This window comes from Notolabrus celidotus, chromosome 2 (assembly GCF_009762535.1).
Source record: "Notolabrus celidotus isolate fNotCel1 chromosome 2, fNotCel1.pri, whole genome shotgun sequence".
Taxonomy (NCBI): Eukaryota; Metazoa; Chordata; class Actinopteri; order Labriformes; family Labridae; genus Notolabrus; species Notolabrus celidotus.
In genome coordinates, this window is record NC_048273.1 from 28,965,211 (window position 1) to 28,978,628 (window position 13,418).

At 41.4% G+C, this 13,418-nt stretch overlaps 1 protein-coding gene across 1 annotated transcript in view; it reads left to right on the plus strand.

Moving 5' to 3' along the window:
• The window catches only part of syde2 (synapse defective 1, Rho GTPase, homolog 2 (C. elegans)), a 57,719-nt gene that overhangs the window by 17,702 nt on the left and 26,599 nt on the right, over positions 1-13,418 (plus strand). Inside the window, exon 4 of the mRNA XM_034677296.1 lies at positions 7,225-8,354. Coding sequence (XP_034533187.1) covers positions 7,225-8,354 — 1,130 coding nt within the window. The remainder of the gene's footprint in view (positions 1-7,224; positions 8,355-13,418) is intronic.

Consider the following 13,418-nt stretch of genomic DNA (forward strand, 5'->3'; position numbering starts at 1 on the left):
GGTCCATGTTTTGACAAAAATCCCTGGAAACCTCACATATTAGGAACTTGGGGCTTAGACCTGGTGAGAGACGTCACCTGTTGGTCTCTGAAGATGCATCATTGAGCCCACAGATGGCCCTCATCTTATTGGAAATGCTTATTCTAGCCACACCCCTTATCATGCATAATAGTGCATAACTCTTCATTTCAATTGAATCAAAGTAGATGAGTTACGAGATGGACATTCTACAGCTTTACAGCTTATTCTACAGTAAAAATGTGCATCTTAATATGTGCTCTGGTTGGGTCTCCTCCACTTTTGGAGTCATTTTCAAGTGGACACATTTGCTTCATTTTTCAACTCTAAATGAAACTCCTCTTGAACCAGTTAATGCTGGGTGCTCCTCTGGATATCGTTCAGAGAAGGTCATCAGAAGTATCAGTGGTGAATAGCAGAACATCATTTTGGGAGATCTACTCACAGTAAGAAAAAAAGTTGACATCTTCTCTGGTAACATCAGTGAAGTCGGCACAGAATCGCTAAAAAAACAACTTCCCCCGTCTCTTGATTTATCACCTTTATAAACATTATCATCCTAAGCTCGAGGTCTCAATTGCTCTTTTCAACTCCTCTTTAATACAGCATGATGTTCATTCTGTAAATCATGGTCCTGTTCATCAGTAGATTGTAAAACAGTCATGCATTAGGGCATGAATACCTTTGATTAACAAGGTAGCCATGTCTTGTAAATCACAGGTTGACAGACAGAAATGATCAATGAATGCCAAGATTCAGGAGCTGATTGATTATTTATTCATCCCATCAGGTTAACTGCAGTGTGAGGCTGAGACTGTGCCATTTACAGTAAATGACTAAGTATCTGATGATGTAAGCAATTATTCATACAGCAAGAAAAATTCAAAGAAACGCTTTTTAAACAGTGACAATTACATTTAGGAAGGTAACAAGTACTGAGTTGTCAGACTTGAGGAGTTTTAACTATTTTAAAGGGCGTGACTTGGAGAAGTGACTTTCACAAGTCAAGTTGTCTTGTGGATTAAGGTGAACCATGACCTGGATGACTAAAGAGACTTCACAGACATGAGGAGAGTGACTGGGAGCTTTTCTCATTTTGACTGCATTGAACCTAATCCAAACGGCATCTTAAACTAATGCCTATTGCGCTCCTTTACGTGTATTTTAGTCAACGCGTTTCATCATTTAAAGCCTGGGAATATTTGAATATTGTTCTGCTGGGAAGTCATTCAACCAAGTCTGTTTCATTACTTCATTCTTGGTGCTAAAAGAGTTTGTTTTCAGAGTAGAATTAGTGCTTCATCTGCACTCCTCAAATACAGTAGTCACCCGTCCCTTGTTGTTTGGATGTTTGCAGTGCAGCAGGGCTGACAGGTCTGCAGGCTGTCCAGAATTAGCTTCCACTCTGCTGTTTGAATTACAGCAGAGGAGGAATGCCTGCAGTGGTAGGCGAGCTCGGCCACATGAAGGCTGCTTTGGCAGGGGGCCATGTTGTGCTAGTGAGAAGGCCCTGCATGCTTGGATATATTAGCAGGGGTTTTGTAACCATTGTAATGAAACGGCCGGGGCTCCCGTGGCCCCTGAAAGGCCTTCCAGCTCTGAATGATTTGGAGCCAAAAGGAAAAAGGAAGCAGCGGAGAGTTCGGCCTCGGTCACTGCATCAAGGAACTACAGGACAAGTATGCCATTCACCGGTTTTGTTTACACACCTCTTGTTTGTCAGCACACCCTAGTCCTTTTCTGCTTTTAAATATAACACACACATTTGGCAGACATGCTTTTACAGACACACACACTAAAGTAAAATGAATGCAAGTGGTTTTACAGGGGTAATCAGGGACAGCAGATTATTGTCTCGCTCCAAGGCTTATCAGAGTATGCTCAGTGTCTGTCTCTTTCTTTTTCACACACACACACACACACACACAGACATTGTTGCAGCCCCGGCGCCTCTTGTTGTGTCACTGGAGGACGTTTCATATTATCCCACTATTTACTAGAATGACATTTTGGCTCACGCTAGATAGAGGATCTGAGAAAGGAATATCAGGCATGTTTGATAATGATCAGGTCGTCCCTCCTCCTCCTCCTCCTGCACCTGTCTGGTGCCAGCGTTGTGAAAAGCCTTCGTCATAAATTCCTGGGCTTTGTTAAGAGGTGTCAGTGACCGGGTGCCTGAGGAGGGCCGCGGGGTCAGGGAGGGTATGTGTGTGTGTTTGTCTTTATGCATGCATTTTTACATGCACTCTCTCTTTGTGTCACGGTAATATGGTGAGTGCATGTGCGTGCTAAAAGTGTTGGGGGTTGGACACAGTTACCCAGCTCAGGTGTCACGTAGAGAAATGCAGACCTTTTGCTCTTTGACCTGGAACATGGCCCCAGAGGGTTGGGTGTCAAACCATCGCCCCTGAACCTCAGCGAGCTAGGTGTCACGTTTCTCTGCTGGCTGCTGCCACAAGGCCAAAGACTACAGAGGACACAGCTACATGTGTGTTTAAGTGTGTTTGTGTGTGTTTGTGTGTGTGTGTGTGTGTGTGTGTGTGTGTGTGTGTGTGTGTGTGTGTGTGTGTGTGTGTGTGTGTGTGTGTAGGTGTGTAGGTGTGTGTGTAGGTGTGTGTGTGTGTGTGTGTGTGTGTGTGCGTGCGTGTGCGTTTCAGAGAGAGAGAGTGTGTGAAGCAACAGTCATTAACTTTGGCAGATCCAGGGCTGGTGGACATTGCCCTAGTTCATGTTGATTAACAAATAAATGGATCAATAGCGCTCACTCTTAAAGGTCTGACATGTGAGATGAGAATATTTGAGAGCATGAAATGGCTCAAGCATTTAGGAACTGATGCCCGCTCTAACACATGAAAGCTTATAAATATAGAGCTTCAGCAATGACAGTGAAAGGAATTATCTTTGCGTTCTGCTCTTTAACTGTGTCACATGCTGTTTGATTGGAAACCGCATCATCAAATTAAAACATTAATCTGATCTTGCTATATGAAACACGTAGGTGTTAAACCTGAACAAAGTAGACTTGAGCTTTTTATCAAAGACCATCAGGCCTTTGCTGATTGGACCCTGAAGTATAATAATTCCCTACCAGAGGATCTCAGATTATCTGAGTCGATGTCATCTTGTAAATCAGCTGGTTATTAATGGTATGTTATAAAAAAGTTAAGCCACTATTTGTTGATTCAAACTTTTTTACAAGACTCGGCAAACACAACACAAAACAACATTAGACAAAGAGGCAGATCTCATCCACAGATATTTCATTAAATAAAATAAAAAAGTCGAGAGTTTGAGGGATAAAAGTGAAAATACAAAAACTAGTAAATAAATATATTTATAAAATAAATAATACAACTTATATATAAAATAATAATAATAATAATTAAAATATTCGTAATAATTTAAAAGTAATACATATAGATATAATAAACTTTAAATTTAGATACATAAGATAAATATATAAATATAATAATAATAATGTAAATAAAGTAACCATTGTAGCTTTTTATTTTACTCTTTGCAGAAAGGTTTGGGATTTTTTGTTAAACACTACATTGACACTATAGTATTGTGAGTATAAGATGCCTCTTTGATTACCCAGAGGGGTTATTTGGCTGTTGCAGTGTATAAATGGAGAGAGTAAGATCTCTAAGTCAAACCTGAATAAGAATATACGTTTAAAAAAAATGCTGTGTTAGAGCTGGTAAAGAATACAGGAAACAAAACCAAAGTGTCTATAATCCCAGATGCAGATTACCTCACTCTGTTGTGTATTATTCCTGTAAGCTCATCATCTGTGCAAGCCCAAAATTATATTTTAATCTATTACAAAAAAGAGCTTTGAGTCACTGTTTGGACCAGATAATAAGAAAAAGATGGCTTTATGATCATCGCAACATGATACTATTCAATCAAAAGTTGAAAAATTATGTTATTTCTGTTAAACAGTGTTATCGCCAACTAAAAAAATATTAACAAATTTGCCACTTCCATTGTTGCTTACAGTATCTCAATAATGTAATTCATTAATGAGATTAAGATATGATCATATAAGAGCCCGAACATGAGTTTAAGTGTTTTCATGTTCAAAGACTCTCACTCTTGAAAACCTTGTTTCAGAGCAGACCACAGCCCTCTGAGTAACTGACCCCACCCCAGATGTTGTTTGGTGAGTTTACACCTCTGCTGCCCTCCACCCATGTCCCCTTCTCAGAGCGCCTCTCAGAGCGCCTCTGTGTCTTTTATTGGCAGGAAGCTGTGACAGGGAAGCCTACTCAGCCAGCGGGAAAAGGAGGCTAAACATGGTTTGGTGAGGAATGTGAGAGAACAGCCTTGTGCATTTGTACATTCACCAGCCGGCTTGCCAGCCTTCCAGTCGACCATCCAGACCTCTGAGTGCCTGGACAAGGGGCGCCTTTGTCCCCCATCTGCCGGCTACACCCTGCCCTGCTCCTGCCCCCCATCTTACCCTTCTCTCCATCCTGTTGCGCCTCCTCTGCCTCCCTCTTTTCACTGGCGGGCTCTGGCCCCAGAATAGCACAGCAGGTCCCCTCTGAAAATAGAGCTGGTGATGTTGGCAGGGTCAGGGTCTCTCTCTCTTCTCCCTGCTCTGTATCTCTCCCCGTCTCTCTTTTCTCTCTTACAGAATCACTCTTTTGTTTAAGAGTTTTATTCAGAGATAGTAATTAGCTAAGGAAACAAGAGAAGCGGCTGTCAAAAAGACTTAACACCGCGAACGTATTAAAATCCAAGCAGCTCATCAGCTCCTAGACTTGGTGTCTTGTTTACATTCTAGACCAGATCTAAATGTGGCCTCAGAGGGCCTACAGAAAGCTTATTTATCCCATATTCATTTTTCATGGACCAATGTGGAATAATTCTCCCTTTCCAGTGTAGGAAAAGCAAAATAGCCAAATACTCTAAATGTGTTGTTCTATTTTGGAATGGCTCGAGCTCTCCATTGGTCAAATAGCAGTATTCCTTTAATTTGACTAATTTCACTTTAATCACAGAAATCCTGTGTGCCTCTGTGCCAACTCTTCCTCTGTGTGTTCATTTCCTGGAAATAGTGAGTGCAGAATCACTCAAATTGTACCACCTCCACCAGAGTTTGAGCTCTGACTGCATGCACAGAGTAGAAACAATGTACAAAGTGTGTTATTTGGTATGATCCTAGTGCTTAAAGCCATCTCTTGCCAGGAGGTTTCATTGAAGGTTTATAATAAAAAAATGTAATTATGACATTTTGACATTGGTTTAAAAAAGAGAACACTTTGTATGTGGCTCTTAACCTTGGCCTGAATGGTGGACAGCAAAAATCAAAAGGGATTGCAGTTCTAACAGCCTACAAAGTTGATGTAAAAGTGCTTATAATGTGTGTTATGCCACTTGCTAGTGTAAGATTTATATTTTTATTTTTACTGATGGCTCCAGGGTGCTCTCTCATGTGTATTATACGGTCAGTCATAATGCAGGGCCAGTAAGCAAGAGAACTTCCTGTGTACAAAAAGCATGTTCTAACGCCTGTGTTCACACCTTATGGACTCAAAATGTGCTGATTTTTATGTAAGTGTTGATGAAATAAGCCCCAGCTGGGTTAATGTAATCTATCAGTGACAATATGTCCATACAACTACATTGTACATCTGTTAGCAAGCTAACTAGCCTCAGTGTTAATACCACTTGCTGTCCCTTTGTAACCTGCTGCATGAGCTGCCGTAACAAGCCAGCTGTGTTACTGACCAGTACTTCCTCTGTTCCTGTTCAGAGGTTGAATGGTTACATAAACAGACAAACAAGCCTCCTGCTCATCACTCTAGTTGAGGGGTTTATTGAACCAGCCAGCTGCAGTGAAGTGCAACTGAGCGTGGTTACCTTGACATGGCAAATTTGTAGTCTTTAAAGGATACATGAATCTGCAGTTGAAGTATTTCTGTCTGCCTGATGAGTTTAAGTTCATTATTCTTTATTATTTTGACTCAATTTTGGTCTCCACCAACTCCTAAGGGGAAAATCAGCCTAGTGTCTGCTCATTGCTCCACTAATTTATCTCATTTCTTACCTCTGTGTGGTGTTGTGCATGTGCAACCTGCTGTTTGGTGCTGGGCAGGTAGAGAACAGGTTTTTATGGCTTCATCTCTAGAAAAAAAACACTGCCTGTTGGTGTAAAAAAGATCCTTAGGGTTGTGAAACTAACCAAGAAGAAGAATAATGCTTCAAAACAAGGAGCGTTTAGACTCTTAAAATAGCTCTTGACCAGAGGGGAACTGATGATTAATCTCTGTATCATTGTTTCATACTTTGTTCGTTGTAAAGATATTGATTACAGTATATTCCAGTCATGGAGAACCTCTTTAAAAGACGACGTAGATAAAACTACAAGAGACAGCCTGCGTCCTGTAGTCTGATTAATGATGGTCACTCCTGCTTAGATCTTTAGACCCTGAAGTCTGACATTGTTTATGTTCAGTTTGGCGAGAACTGTCCTCAAGCTCCAAGTCAAATGGGTATCTTTCAACTTGAATAATGACTGAGTGACTCTAGCTCAGCCCTGTAGTAGTCGGTGTCTTTAGGCAGATATTTCCCCACTTGTAGAGCAGTGTTTTTCCTGGAGTGGGAAACATTCCACTTCATTTTTTTCACTGCTATCTTATTGAATGAATCTCACTTGGAACAAAGAGGTCTCATGGAAAGTCTTTGTGAAAGATTTAATTTTTGATACCGGTGCCACATCAGCAACCTTATTCTGTTTAACTGTTTATTATCCAATTCACTGTCTAGGTTTAAACAGAGTGCAGCTGAATTATATGGAGCCCAAGTGTTTATGAAGCAGGGCCTGCTGAATGTATCTCTGGTGCTGGATTACTGGGTTGGATGTAAACCTAATCACTTGATGATGTGCCATGGAGGTGTTTCCAAGAGACTATAAATTATGGCTCATGCACACTTTGCCTTTGATTTAGGCTTCTGTTTCCTGTCTGCTTTCACTGGACATCTGAAGACATACTTTTTTTCTTTGGGTCCAACATTTACAGCAACTTTAGGAACATGTGCCAATTGTTGCTTGGAGTAACGTTTTTGACGTAGAATTTGGCAGTGGAAATGTTTTGACTTTGCCGTGAATTGTGAACCAAAATAAATAGAGATGCAAATGCATCAGGTCCCTCTTCTAATCAGTTATCTCTTGTTGTGTTGTTCCCTCCATAGATGTTCTTGACCTGCCCAACGCCGTCAGCTCCCCTCCTTCAAGCCCAAATCCTGCCAAGAAGAGCAGCTCCATCAATTGGTCCTTCCCAGACAAGATTAAGTCCCCACGCACTGTGAGGAAGATTTCCATGAAGATGAAAAAGCTCCCAGAGCTTAGCCGGAAACTGAGCGTCAAAGGGACTCCAAGCAGTGCCAACAGCAACAACGGAGGCAATCAGGTAGAGCCCAGAGCCCATTCGCCAAAAACCAACGGCAGTGGGTCGGAGTCTGCGCCTCGTCCCTCAGGCCCTCCCAGGCTAGCTGCATCCGGGGGTGGGCAGGCCAGCCGAAACGTGATATCACGCTACCACTTGGACAGCAGCGTTTCCACACAGCATAGCTTCAACAAGAAGAAAAGTAACGGCAGCTCGAAGTCAGCCAGTAAAGGAGGCTACCTCAGCGATGGGGACTCACCAGAGCTGGTGGCCAAATCTGGGAAGCACGGCTCTGCTGAGGGGAAGGGAGGGAAGGCAAAGGAGATGGAGGGAGGAGGCTCCAAACTGAATGGAACGGAGCTGGACATCGATGCTTTCCGCCATTACAGCTTCACAGAGCAGCCAAAGTGCAGCCAGTTCATTTCTGGACTGATGAGTCTGCACTTTTACGGAGCAGAGGACCTCAAACCTCCACGAATTGACTCTCGAGATGTCTATTGCGCCATCCAAGTGGACTCAGTTAATAAAGCACGGACTGCACTCCTCACGTGTCGGACTACCTTCTTAGATATGGACCACACCTTCAACATTGAGCTGGAGAATGCCCAGCACCTGAAGCTGGTGGTGTTCAGCTGGGAGCCAACGCCACGACGAAACCGCGTCTGCTGCCATGGCACTGTGGTTCTCCCTGCGCTCTTCCGGGTGACACGATGCCACCAGCTGGCAGTGAAGCTGGAGCCGCGTGGGCTGATCTATGTGAAGCTCAGTCTGATGGAGCAGTGGCAGAACTCCCTGGATGGTGGACTGGACGGAGAAAGGGAGCCGCAGGTGTTTGGTGTGGAGTTGTGGCGGGTGGTGGAGAGGGAGAACATGGGACTGATGGTGCCGCTGCTCATAAGCAAGTGCATCAATGAGATCGAGAAGAGAGGCTGCCAGGTGAGTCTGCGTTCTGTTTGGCTTTGAGAATGAAATGTTGCAGTTCTTCTGCAGTTTACCAGAAAACTTTGTGGCCAGCTGTGCTCTTGCTGGTTGTAACTTTTGCTTATAGACTGAGCAAAAGAAGTGGAGGGAATCATTTGGTTCAAAAACGTACCCAATCTGAAAGTGCTGTCAACTTTTTACTGCACAAAATAAGAAGTGTGATGTGAGAAACCAAATGAGAAAATCGTACTTTCACTCAGTTGATGTAGGATCTCAGTATGATTCTTCAATGCAGTGGTTCTCAACCTTTTCAAGTCAGAACACCCAAGAGTCATAACTTAAGTGTTCTCACCCAGTCCCCGTGTAGCTGTGGCAAGGCCTGTGTGTGAATACTAAAACAAATGATGTCACTTGTACAGGTGATGTCATATGAAGACCATGACCCAGTAAAACAAAGGTTATTTCATCTTTAATATGTCATTCCTTTTTTTTTCCACAAGCATCTGGCTACCCCCAAAAGTTATCTTGCAACCACCATTGGGTTCAAGACCCTAAAGATGAGAATCACTACTCTAATGAGTTCAGTTAAAAGTCTTTCTCAATACAGAATACACTTTGGTACCATTTGGTCTCAACATGATGAAACAGGTTTTTCTTGTGGCCTGGTTAGCTGTGATTGACAAGCAGCAGCAAGGTGTACACCAGGCTGAGACCACTTCCGTAAATGATTGTCTTGTGATGCAAGTTGAACCGCCCTTAGGGTGTTGATCTGTCTTTTTTTGTTTCTTCAAATCAATTGTTTTCACTAAAAAAATTCTAATTAAAAAAATGTCAGTCAAAATGTCCAAACCCAAGACCATATTCACATTTTGCTTTGGGTTTTTTTTCCTGGCACAAAGTTTCAAACTCAATAATTTTCAGATAACAGTGAAATACAACAGAAGGAGACAAAACCGTCCCATTTGACAAAATTGTAATCTTTGGATCTTTGGATTTTTAATGGACATTTTTTCCTTTATTTTAACTTAACTGACCTTACACATATCACACAAAAACGATTGTTGGTCAAAGCATTTGGTCACTCTGAATAACTCTGAATAATTCATTATTTTAACTGTAGACTAACAAAAAAGAGTGAAAGTGACTTAGACCATTTTCCAGACCTCAAGGTGTTGACTTGAAATGGTTTGTTTCGACCAGACCTCAAAAATGCTGAGATTAATTAACACATTAAACTCAAAAAAGGGATACATTGTCACATTTGCATCAATAGAACCAAAATAAACTGATGATTAATTGATTATTTCTGGTCTTTGATCTACTGTATATAAATATATTGGAAGAGTCACATACATAAAGTACATGTGGATGAAAGCCATTTAAATCCTGTTATTTGAATTGAAAACAGATGGGGATTAATTTGAAAAGACAGCTGTAGGATACAATTATATAATGCGTTTCTGTATGAGTGACAGAATAGGGAGAGAATATAATCCCACATTCTCAGCATCCTTTTAGCTCCATGTGCCGTGAGACGGGCGCTCGCCCTGCAGCCAGTCAGAGTAATGGATGAGTGCTGTGAGCAGAGTGGATAGAAGAGATGTAGCACTCTGCCCTGGCCTTCCTGAGGCAACAGGCTCTTTTCGTTCAGAGAGGAGAGGGACTGAGAGTGAAGAGGCTGACGTGGTGGTGACGAAGGTGGAGCAGAGTGTTCCCTGGATCATGTTTTCAGCTCTTGTTTGCCCCCCTTCCTTACATTTCAGGCGCTCTTTGAAGCTCAGAGAGAGGAGAGAAAGAGAGGAGGCCGAGTTTCTCCTAATTAGAGCTGAGACAGAGGCAGTAAAAGTGTCTGGACGCTGCTCCTGACTGATCACTGTAGGGGGGCATGCCAGGGGCAGCGGGTGCCTGGGGGCCAACAGGCAAACATTAGGGCCTCTCCAAGTCTGTGTGTCAAATCAAACAATGCCCTCCATCACTTGGTCAGCGTGTTAGGGATCGAGCAAATAATTATTTGTTTCATCTTAAATAGAGCTTATAAAATAATTTCCTCTAAAGTTTATCAACCCCTTTTTGTAAGTAATGCTCTGTGTATCATTGCTGGTGGTGCATATGATCAGGATACAAACTACAGACAGGAACAAACAGGAACTCAAAACGATAGTTTAGATTATAAAGACTAAAACAAGAAAAAAGAAGGACAAAATGAATTCAAGATAAAGAGATGACAAAATAATTATTACAGTAAGTACAGTTAAAAAAAAACAATTTAATAAAAATCAATAAAATATAAAAAATAGGTAGAATATTGAACAAGATGAAATAAGTACAAGGGACAAATCAACTATAAGACAATAAGGAAAGTTGACCAAAACTCTAAAATGATTCTACATTGAAAAGATAGTTTTTAAATGTAATCTTAAAAATACCCAGAGTTCTCCCATCTAATATGCTAAGACAGTGAGACATGTTGATCAGTAACATCAAAAAACAAGGTAGATAATTAATTTATACCATTCATGTCTTTTTTTTAATCAAGGTGACTTCCTAAGTTGTTTTCTTTTTTGTCTAGAGAAGAGCCCATTTAATGTTCCTTATTTATAAATTGGAATGAATCCATTTTTTCCCCCCTTAAAACATCCATAAAGAGTCAAATTGTTTTATACATATAACTATTCCCAGGGCCCAACAGGACTCAAACACATCAACTCTTCTTTCGTATAAACCTTATACAACAAATGTTCACATTTGAAGGTTGGCACTGCTGAATATTTGGGAACATTCAGGCTACTCCCAAAAAATAGTCTGAGTACATGAGGTTAAATCTTTAATGTTTAGCCTCATCTTCCCTTTTAGTTTGAGATGAGCTTCATAAAGTCTACCTTTTGTTTATTTGAAATAGGTTGTAAAGACACCAGTGTGAGTACACGTGTATAAAGTGGAACATACAGTAGACAGTCGACAGATGTTTTAGCTGCTGGTGGTCTCTACCTCCCGAAGCTGTCTAGACTGAACTGTGGTCAAACTCACCTGACTAAGGTCGACTGTATCTCTTAATTTGCTGTTAACTTTCAGCCTGTTAGGTCTGACTTTGTCTATTTAATTCTGTCAGGCCATATTGTGATCCTTGTTTCTGACACGCTCTCTGTCTCCTGTCCCTCACAGTGTTGCTCCAACTCCCCCCCCCCCCCCCCCCCCCTCCCTTATTTTCCTGCCTCCTTACACAATAGAGCCGCAGAGTATAGACTTCACATTTGGTATCAGTTTGAGATCAAGTGAACGGCCTCCTCCAGGTTGCAGGCAGACAGGGTTAGGACAGGGCTGACACCAGATCCCAGAGGAATCTGCAGGTTGTGTCACTAAAGCACGCAGGGCCAGACGTGCAGCGGTGTGCCTTACAAATCATTATGTGCATGTTTGATGGAGACTCTTTTTCAGAGACTCTTAGAAACGAGTGTCCTCAGGGCTTCTCCTAGCTTTTAAGATGCTGGATGATTGTGGGTGTTTTGAAAAGACTGCACACAATGTCTGCAATGTCTGTGTCAGAGGCTCCAGCTTTGTATGTGAGCACTCTGTACCCATTAGAAAGAGATGTTTCTGAAAGCATCCATCCCAGTAACCTACATATGATCGTACATATCAGTAGTGGATAAACACAGATGTTATGACATGCCGTACATATTTTAGACAAATCTTTTCCATCCTTCGAAGTAAAGCCTTTGTCAGCCTCTGAGTCTGCCACAATGCTCCGCTCATCTGTGGCTTTAAGGCTTTGAAACACAGACCTCTGCTCCATAAATGATTATTGATGGCTCTTTTCAAACAGTAGAAGTGTAGCTGCAGCAATGTTTGTGCAATATGTCAAAATCCAGCACACAAAAAGAAACAACACAACCAGCAGCACTGCCTAAAAACAGCTGTAAAATACAGTATTTCTCAAAGGCTGCATCAGTGATAATAATTATGAGTCAGTCATTTTGCATTTAAAGACTTAATGACTGTGAGCTTGAGGGGAACCATGATCTGTTCCCCAGCAGCAGGTCCCTAATAACTTGTCTCATTAATTTCATAATCTTTTAAGTAAATTATTATGAATCTGCAGTCCTATTTAAAGTACAGTTCAACAGCATTAAAACATAATTAAGACTGGCATGAAGCTGGGACTCCAATTTAATCCCTACCGTCTCAGTTGCTGTATCTTAAGGTTGTTGCTGGATTCTACTGTTGATATTTTTGTGAGGAAGAAAACAAATCCTACATCCTAAATTTAATAAAAAAGGGCCCAACTCAACTCAAATCAACTTTATTTATATACAGGGATCCCACGTGTCCTGGAAAACCTGGAAAACAGTTGACCAGTTTTCCAGTACTGGAAAACACCTGGAAAATGGGAGAAAAAGTAAAATGTCCTGGAAAATCACATATAGTCCTGGAAAATTATTCCAACATAGCTGCGTGCGACCTGACCCTATTAACAAAACACATCCCCATTCATTGAAAGTTGAGTGCACACTGTGCTGGAAAGACAGCGACACTGCGCAACTTTTTTCACATCTTTTCTCCTTCACTTCATAATCATGCATTCACAGAAAACGGGGGTATATTGTCTAGTTTATCACTATGGTACAGGTCTGAAGTACTTATATTGATACGTTTTACAATACAAATAGTTCCAAGGGCATCTAAGAGTGCAAATAGTAGTAAGCATGTGCTTTAGTGATGGGAAGATCGGCTCTTTTCAGAGAGCTAATCTTCTGACTCGGCTCCCAAAGAGGAGCCGGCTCTTTCGAATCCCGAACAGATCTTAATTTAGGATCTTTTGTAGCCGTATGTTTTACCTTAACTTTGCAAAAACTAAAGGTTTGTGTGTTGAAAACCCATACAGGGCTTTTATGAGAAGCTTTATAATTGCCCAATTTTGTGCATTTATTCTTTTACAAAACCATTCTTACCCTAACCCTAGGGTTAGGGTTATGATAAGGGTTAGGGTTATGATTAGGGTTAGGGTTAAAATTAGGGTTAGGGTTAGGGTTAGGATTAGGGTTAGGGTCAGGTTAGGGTTAGGATTAAGGTTATGATTAG